The sequence below is a fragment of the Nicotiana tabacum genome, chromosome 13, assembly GCF_000715075.1.
Source record: "Nicotiana tabacum cultivar K326 chromosome 13, ASM71507v2, whole genome shotgun sequence".
Classification (NCBI taxonomy): Eukaryota; Viridiplantae; Streptophyta; class Magnoliopsida; order Solanales; family Solanaceae; genus Nicotiana; species Nicotiana tabacum.
This window is the reverse complement of record NC_134092.1, coordinates 96,661,518-96,671,074: the sequence shown is the minus strand read 5'-3', so window position 1 is coordinate 96,671,074 and position 9,557 is coordinate 96,661,518. Positions and strand designations below refer to the sequence as shown.

General features: G+C 31.5%; 1 protein-coding gene across 1 annotated transcript; it reads left to right on the top strand.

Annotated features, from left to right (window-relative positions):
- The first annotated feature begins 1,035 nt into the window (after positions 1-1,035).
- LOC107796187 (protein neprosin) lies at positions 1,036-9,272 on the top strand. Its single transcript, XM_016618933.2, has 7 exons — positions 1,036-1,404; positions 1,513-1,599; positions 2,212-2,496; positions 4,467-4,637; positions 4,928-4,981; positions 7,832-7,978; positions 8,634-9,272. The coding sequence occupies exons 1-7, from the start codon at positions 1,183-1,185 to the stop codon at positions 9,009-9,011; spliced, it is 1,344 nt and encodes a 447-aa protein (XP_016474419.1). The 5' UTR covers positions 1,036-1,182; the 3' UTR covers positions 9,012-9,272.
- The last annotated feature ends 285 nt before the right edge of the window (positions 9,273-9,557 follow it).

Below are 9,557 nucleotides of genomic sequence, written 5' to 3'. Positions count from 1 at the left end.
TTTTAAATATTAACGGTGTAAATATTTATTATTAGTGATTTTAACCTTTGATAGCAGTCAGTTATTATCATATTTACCTGATTATCAATTAATACTTTTTAAGAGAATACCTATACAGTCAAACCTCTCTATAACAGTCTCGTTTGTTCCAGATAATTTTAGATGTTATAGCGAATTGTTGTTATAGAAAATGTATATTATAACATAATATGAAATTTAGTTCCGAAAAAACTTGACTTTTATAGTAAAGTGTTGTTATAGAAGGATGTTGTTATAGAGAGGTCTGACTGTAGTTACCTTATAAATTATATAAATATCTTTTACACCGTCAATACAAATAACTTTTGAACTCTTTTTTTAAAGAGAAAGAAAAAAGAAAAAGAAAACAATAGTAGATAGCTAAGCAAGATAGCAATTAAAAAGGGAAGACTATACTGAGAAGGAAAGAGAGAAGGAAAACAATTAAGCAAAGGTAGAAAGGAGAGTATTAATGGTGAAGATTGTGTGGTGGCAGAGAGGCAGATGCAAATATTCAAGTAGGTTTGAACTGTGAGAAAGCAAATTAAGTAAGGTGCAATAAAAGAAGGTGCGTGGGAGTGGGGATTGTTGAGAAGATGGGTAGGTCTGTATGATTTATTATTCCCTCTTTACTTTACTACTACTTCCCCCCATTAACTAAGCTTCTATCAACTCAAAATAATAAATATACTACCTATCTTTAATTTTTCTTGTTAATCTTCTTCTTCTATTAGTAAAAACTTTCTGCTGCTTTTAATTCCTTCGACTGGTCAGATCATCATGTAAAAAAACAATGTTTATCTTTTGACTCTCTGTCTATTTATATAAATTGTATGCAGATGTTGTTGCTGCTGCTGCTGCTTCTCTCAATCATCATCATCATTACTCTGAAATTCATTTAGGGTTTTGTCCTCAGTATATTAAATTTTCTTTCACCAACCTTTCTTTCTCAGCATTTATGCATTGTTTGAGTGTGTGAAAAGAAAAGGATGTTTCAGTAAAGGTCATTTTCTGAGTTTCCTTTTCTCTTTGCTTAAGAGAAGGTCACTGTATTTTTTTCTAGTAATGGTGGTGTAGTTTTTAATTTTCTCTTTCATTCCTTTCCTTTTTTTCCCCACTCATACAAACTTTTGTTCTTTTCATTTCCTTTGTGCACTGAATGAAATGGACACTGTTGGAAGGAAGAGAGAAGTTCTTCTTCCTCTTCTATTAGTACAACTCTTGTTTTGGTCTTTCTTCTTTTTGTGCCAAACATCTAAAGCAGAAGCTGCCAAAATTCCAAGTAATTTGAACTACACAAAGTATAGACAAGTTAGCAACTTAAGACTTGAAAGAATTGAAAGACACTTGGACAAGATTAACAAGCCTTCTGTCTTCACCATTGAGGTGATACATCTTCTTTGTTTTTTATTTTCTTTTATTTCTTGTACTGTTCATTATGTATTTCACGTGGGATATTATAGTGATGTTTGGATTTTCTTTTAAAATTTTCAGAGCCCAGATGGAGATATCATAGATTGTGTTCATAAAAGAAAACAACCAGCTTTAGATCATCCTCTTCTCAAGAATCACAAGATTCAGGTAAAATACCCCCTTTTTTTAGTTTTTTGTTGATCATAATACCTAAACCTAAATTAAACGCTACAACACCTACTTCTTCTTTCTTTGTGGGATTTGTTGCCGGGCGGAGCTACATTATCCCAAGGGTGGTCAAACCATCATTCGTCAAAAAATTATGCCGTATATATGTATATGAAATATTGAATTTTAGAGGTATATAACTCATATTGAAAGGCAACAGATCAGTTGAATACTTTTCATCAGAAAACTATATATACTATGTATATGAAAAATTATATGTAGGTCAATATTTACTTTTTTTTACTCGTATAATAATTTTATTAAATTTTAAGTGCTCCTAGTGAAATTTTTAGCTTTGTCACCGCTTGTTGCTCATTTATAGCGAGTATTAGTATCGGAGTAATTTTCAAATATTAAACAAGATATAGCTAGCAAAAATGTGGCCTTTTCCTGTTTCGTGGTGCAATAATAAGTATTTCAACTACCAACCATCTTTACTTTCACTTTTGTTTTTCTTTTCTTTTACTCACAAGCAACAAGCTAAATCATTATTGTATGGAGCTCATGATTAAAATAAAATTTTAACTCAAAATCATTGCAATGTAAGTACAGAAGGTTCCACCCGAGATTCCAAAATTGAAGATGGTAAAAACAGAAGCCGTGAGAGATGTAAGTAACAGTAGCAAAAGTGATGAAAGATTGAGTGCAGTAAATTGGCAGCTATGGCACAAAAATGGGCAGCGCTGCCCTAAAGGAACGGTTCCGATACGGCGGAGCAAAGTGCATGATGTGCTCAGAGCAAAGTCTTTGTATGATTTTGGCAAGAAAAAACGCCATGGATTACCTCTTGCTCGTCGTGTTGATGCTCCTGATGTTGTCAGTGGCAATGGCCATGAGGTACGTACTAAAACTTACTTTTGCTCATCTTTACATTTTTCTCTTTTTGCTGTTCTATATATGGATATATGGGGGAGCATTTTGTCTAGTCATGTCTTAGTGATTAATGTAGTCTTTGTGTACTTAGACATGCCTCTTTTAATTTTACCCATCTTTACAATTTCCACTTGCAATTTTTGTAGAGGTTAAATTATATAAACTATTAATGTTGTAAAAGAAATTACATCATCAAATCATCTTTATCTATTAATTGTAGAATGTAACTTCTTTTAATTTCAAGGTAACAAATCTCACGACTCATATAGATATGGAGGTGGAGTTGGGGAGCATTTTGTCTGTCTTAGTTTTTGACGGCAAAGTTATTCAATTCCCGTATTAGTGGAAAAAATAAGGATCCAATGAAATAGTTAAGTTGCGCACAAAATTGATTCAGTGACCATTGTTATAAAAATAATAATATGGGAATAGACCAAATTCAGGTACTATATATTATTTACTTGTCCCAACTATAATTACATTTAACTAGTATATATATGTGGATTAAACGATCCACTCCAACCATACATATAGGAATTAGGGATTGCTTGTGATAAAGAAACCTATAAAGCACTTAATTAATATTGGGGATGTGTTGTTGTTGTTTGAAGACGATGGAACTATAGAAGTTAAGGACAGTAATATTTTGCATGTACGTGTTACAATTAGAGAACAATGTACAGCGTTTGTTGGGTACATCTTTTCATTAATGAATCCACTACTCGGGGTAGTTGTATATAAGGTGTAAATGTCCCAAAGTTAAATTACGTAAATAGTACTCCCTCCGTTCACTTTTTACTTGTTCACTATGGGCTTTGCACACCTCTTAAGAAGTAATAAATAAAATGTATAATTTACCATTATACCCATATTAATTGGTGTATTGTCTTAATGGATTTGAAAAATAATTTGGAATAAGTAATTAATGCTAAGGGCTAAATAGGAAAAATAGATTATTTTTCTCTTGATATACGAAAGTGGACAAGTAAAAGTGAAAATCTATTTTTAAAATAGTGGACAAGTAAAAAGCGAATGGATGGAGTATGTAAGCTATTTTAAGGTAGAACCTATGTTATGATCAGAGCATTAGATGGGAAGTGAAATGAATTTCGGGGTTTATTCTGTAACGCGACAGACAAGTGTATATGTAGGCACTTTAACATATGTTATCTTGTAAACTGAGCGACTCATGTAATAAACCATGTTAATTAATCAAGGGATCAGTAAACAATCACATATATTAATGTCTTTTGTTATGTCCTTTCCATAATGTAATTATTAGTGTCAAAATTTAGGAAAAAAACTATTCGAGGTTTAATAGAGCACTATTTTGGGGTAGTTATGTTAAAAAAACTCACTTATTTTTAATTCCGATTTTATAATCCATTGCTCCACCTTAGCCTAAATGCAAATCTTGTACTAGTAGCTAGAGTGTCTCAAATTTTGATAAGTTCATATCAACTTTTATACAAGTAACTCTTATTTTGTAAAGATAACTTGTCTTGTCACCATATTTTGGTAGGGAAATAATTCATGTTAGATGATGATAATTATCTTAGCATCATTTCCTATAACCTTAATTATCGCAACTATGATGAGGTTGTTGCTAGCTGTTTCTCAACAAATTAAGTTATCGAAACTTCACTTTCTTTCTTGTGCATTAATTACTACCAAATAGCAATTATTAGTTCATGTGAAACTTAATCTATAGATGATGAAGTAAACTGTAATGATCCTTGTTTATCCGAGGTAGAATCTAAGATTTAAAAGTTGTAAATCAAAGTGCGAGTTTTAAAATTTTATTTATTTATTTTAGACAAAACTATGACTTTTGCCGAAGCTCAGAATTCTGGTATATATATTATTATATGTTGAATTCAGTTGGCATTTTTATAAAATTCTGAATCTGTCATTATTACTAATAAAATTTGTAGCACGCAATAGCATACACGGGAACCTCGCAAGAAATATATGGGGCAAAAGCAACAATAAACGTATGGGACCCATCAATCGAGGTGGTCAACGAGTTCAGTCTCTCTCAGATTTGGGTTCTATCTGGATCTTTTGACGGCTCTGATCTTAACAGCATCGAAGCTGGTTGGCAGGTACTCCGTACTCCTTCCCACACACTATCCCTCCTCTTTTCTCTTTTGTTTTCTGAAAAAACAAAAAATTAAAGACTCGTTTCAATTTTCTTTTCAGTAAAAGAGAAAAATGAATTTAATGTTTTACTCCTTTCATAATGTTATGTTTTTAAATTCATATTCATATTCTGCTTTATTTTAAATGTAAAAAATATAGCCTTTTTCAGAAGAAGATATTTTTAATTTTATGCCGCTGAGGTAAGAAGAAAATAAATTTGAATTACTAAAGCTTTGATTCTTCTACTAGTCAGGTTAGTCCGGAGCTGTATGGTGACAGCAGACCTAGATTGTTTACATATTGGACGGTTAGCTTTCACTCCCTTCCTTTTTCTTCTTATTCTAATTTATTCATACCATTTAAATTCATCAAATAAACAAACAAATGAATTAATATCAAATGAACTTTATATTTATTTTACTTCAATATATATATATCTTTGCCATCTATTGTTACAATCAAAGAAGAATTTAACTGACTCTTTAAATTCGAAGTAGATTAAATAAAAGTGTAAAGGGGATTTTTTGGGGGGTCAAGAAACATCTGCTAAGAATGAAATTTATTGATTTGGACAGTTCTTCTCAATATTTAGCTTTTAAGTGAGAGAAGAGTTCCATAAAGTATTTATGTAAACCCATGTTTTGTCTATGAAATTTAACCACTTAATTAAGAGTTCCATTAGATTAATTTTAATTTCAAAGGGAAGATGGGAGATTCTTCCTTGAGGTAACACCTAATTAAATTAATAATTAATTATCAGTTTACTATTGGGATTCAAATCAGAATAAGCTCAAAGTCAACTTTGCCTTGGGTCAATGGAAACTTCCAACCTTTTTTTTTATTTGGGGAGCTTCGTACTTTGGAACTTGGAAGTTATCTACCTAATAAATTATGTCCCCTTTGGCTGTTGAGATTTTTTCAATATACCATATAATTAATTAATTCACAACTCCCCATTCTATTGCGGACAAAATTGTAATCTGAATCTTGGCACATACAGAGGAACATAGGAAATTAAAAGAAAAACCATACCCCATGAATAAATTAAGGACAATAGGGTAGCTGGAGAAGGAAAAAAAACTAAAGTAATATAATCGCTTCTCTGATTTCATCAGTTTTTTAGTGAAGTGTCTAGATCTCAATATAGTCAACTCCTTGCTAATTAATACTTTGATGATTAATTATTACTTAGTCGTTCACTCGTTCTTATACTAAATTAAATTAAACAATAATACAAAATAATCAAAGGATGCGCGGTTTCAGCCTTTGCATTAATTTCTATGGGAGGGGGAATAAGTTAATTATCAGAATAGGCCTTATAGAGGATGGTATGAATGACGACAGATATACATTTATAAGAGGAAAAACAACTTTTGCCTTCAGCGAAAACGTTCAAAGCACCACCTCCGTCAATTATCTTGATGTTGAAAGTAACTTGAATACAATAATAACAAAACTTAACTTGTATATATTAACAGTATAAAAAAATATTATCAAGTTGTATAAAAGATAATTGCAAGTAATGTTCATAGTTAATAACAATTGTAATCTAAAAAATAAGGTAAATTAAGTGTAACAATAAATCATAAAGTGTAATATATTTTACAATATCAATATTATAAAGTTAACTCCTTAATAATATAATATGAAAAAGCAGTTTTTTCATGTGATTTTTCAAAGACCAGCTACTAAGAGTATTAGGTAAGAAAAAAGAGAGTGAGGGTATAGAAAGAAATAGGAAAGATTTAAAGGATTAAATTGAAACAAGTAAAACTTAGAGCACTAGAATGGAAATAAAGTGAAAAGGGGAAAGAGAGGATGGAGAAGACAGAAAGGCAATGAAGCACATGAGTGGTTAAGAGTCAACATTTAAAGAGCACATTAACCATGCAATGCAATGACTATTGGTTTCCCACAGCTAGAGAGTCGAGTGGTGTAAATGCAAGTGTGGTCCAAGAAAAAAGACTACGCAAATTTTTAACTTAAAGTTTTCTTCTTTAATTAGTACATGTGGAGCTGTGTAATGGTAAGGAATCCCTCTTGGAATCATGAGCAGTAAATACTTACTCTGGTCCACAATAAATGATTTTTTGGTCTTTTTTTATGGTCCAAAATATTTAATTTTTTTCAGATTTTAAGAATGAATTAATTATTTTTTTCTTACATTGCTCTTGAAGTAAATAATATTGGAGTATGTGTTAGGAGTGTTTATGTGAAGAGATAATAAAGATTAATATGATTAATTTTATTCTTAATTAATATTAAAATGTGAATTTTTTAATCTATGTGAAAACAATAAAAAAAAATCATTTATTGTGGACAGTAGGGAGTACAAATTATTGGGACTCCATTTTTCTTCCCCGTGTCTTTTTTTATCCAAATCTTTCATGAATTCCTTAGTTGTACTACTACTACTTGATAGAATTGTTATTTATTGCACTAATAAATATAAAGGCAGGGTAGAGAACTTTGATGGATAACATTAACTACATTGACAAACACCATTCATAAAAATTTGAACCGTCTTTTCTGGCGCAATGCATGCTAAATAATTAATACCTTCCTCACAAAGTTGTTGAACACTAACAAAGACAGGAATAGTAAACAAACATAAGTGAAAGGTGAGAAGGAAGTAGAACTAGCCATGATCATAATAAAAGTCAACCGGGCGTACAAAAAATCTCATATTTTCGTGGGTCCAGAGAAGAAATGTATTCCAAGAGGGTATTATGTTGGCGCAAGTATTTTGTCTGTTTTTTCTCGATTTGAACTCGTGGCCGTAGATCATAGTATTGATCAATACCTATTTGGACTAATACATGACTTGTATATATGGTTAAAGGGCTCATTTAGTTTACAACTAGTTATGTGGAGATTATAATGTAGAAATTTGTTATTCGATTAAAAATAATGTTATGAGAAGAATAGTAATTCAGAAATCTTTTTATGTGGGAATTATAATACATGGATTGTTAAGTATAAATGACCTAATCCTTAGATACTCTTATCAGTAGATACCTGAGTTTCAGAGCTCCTTTTGATTAAGCTTTTTATGATAATATTATCTTTTTTATGAAAACACATACACTTAACTATATATTATAATTATAAGTTAGAAAGACTAATGAGTACGATGTATTTGTTGGTATATGAACAGAGTGATGCCTATCAAGCAACAGGATGCTACAATCTACTATGTGCAGGATTTGTGCAAACAAATAGTAGAATTGCCATTGGAGCTGCCATTTCTCCAGTTTCTTCTGTGGAAGGAAATCAGTATGATGTCACCATTCTCATTTGGAAGGTCCCTTCTACTTTCCCTTGCTTTCTATTAAAATTCAATTTGCCTTTCTACGTTCTAAGTACATATACAATTTTCACACCATAAGGTAAAGTATGTCTACAATAATAGTTAACTCTCATAGTAAACTTGACATGATAATATTATGACCAAGCTAAATTTTCTTTTTAGAATCACAATTCAATGAAGTAAGCGACAAATGCTATTATGGTCTGTCTTAAGCAGTGTCGTGGCCACACTATGTCAATGATGGTCAACGAATACTCTTTGCTGGAAAATTATAGTGTATATATAAGTCAAATACTATGTCATCCGGTTATATAGTATATTTTGAATCCCCTTAATATAGTTGAGTGAAGCAGTCCAGTTATCCATGATGTTCAAAGTGATGTGTTATTCACGGATTCAAAGTTATCTGCCAACTTTATTTGTCAAAGCTAAACAGAGACCACCGCGTATGATCTATTTGACTTTTTTTCAAATAGTTTATACCTTTTATTTGTACTTCTGGCTACGCCACTAATCTTAAGGTATTATATATCTCTCTAGAAAAGGATGTCCTGCTTATAAAATAGTTATGTAGAAAGAAAAGAAGTTTCCATTTTTACAATCTAAAAAATGTTAAATGTCTTATTGTTGTTAATTTTGTCAATTTTAGGATCCAAAGCTAGGAAATTGGTGGATGGTGTTTGGTGATAACACGTTAGTGGGCTATTGGCCGGCCGAGTTATTTACTCATTTAGCAGATCGGGCGACAATGGTGGAGTGGGGAGGAGAAGTTGTAAATTCACGGGCCAATGGAGAACACACGTCCACTCAAATGGGCTCTGGCCATTTTGCTGAAGATGGGTTTAGAAAAGCAAGTTATTTCAGAAATCTTGAGATTGTAGATTCTGACAATAGCCTCAGCTCGGCCCAAGATATATCAATCTTAGCTGAGAACACAAATTGCTATGACATTAAAAGTGATTACAACAATGAATGGGGTACCCATTTCTATTATGGTGGGCCTGGTAAAAACCCACAGTGCACGTGAAATGGGCCGAGTGTCTTTGATGAGGCAAAGTCTCTATCAGCAATTTGTTTTTTGTTTTTTTTTTTTGTTTTTTTAGAGATTTAAAAGGAAAGGGCTTGTTATTTCCTACTTTGTTTATGCTAATTCCACATTGTTTTTGTTCTTGTTTCCATGTTTTGAGAGGAAAAGAAATGTATGTATTAATTAAATAAGACAAATAGCATTAAACAGGTAAGGAAATAGCAAATATTCGGTTGGAATGGCTACTAGTACAAAATTTATTATCGTGGTTTTGAATCTTATTATATGTATCAATTTATTTTTTCATTAATTGTCATTTGATCAGTTGGTCTTTTATATAGTATCATTTCCAGAAAACGGATAAATTATCTGACCCGATCAATATTTAATACGGATAAAAGACGGGTTAACCGACGGATAATATGGGTAATCATATTATTCATGACTTCTTAAATATGATCACTTTTGGGGGAATTCCTAGTCTTCTAAACTTGAGGGGTGAAATTCAAAATAGCCAGATTTACAAGTGGTAATTGAAAAATAACC

Bases quoted from the DNA above. Each gene is read 5' to 3' on its own strand.
- LOC107796187 (XM_016618933.2), top strand. From the start codon at position 1,183: ATGGACACTGTTGGAAGGAAGAGAGAAGTTCTTCTTCCTCTTCTATTA. The intron at 1,405-1,512 runs GTGATACATCTT...TAAAATTTTCAG, and splicing joins CTTCTGTCTTCACCATTGAG to AGCCCAGATGGAGATATCAT. The intron at 1,600-2,211 runs GTAAAATACCCC...ATGTAAGTACAG, and splicing joins TCAAGAATCACAAGATTCAG to AAGGTTCCACCCGAGATTCC.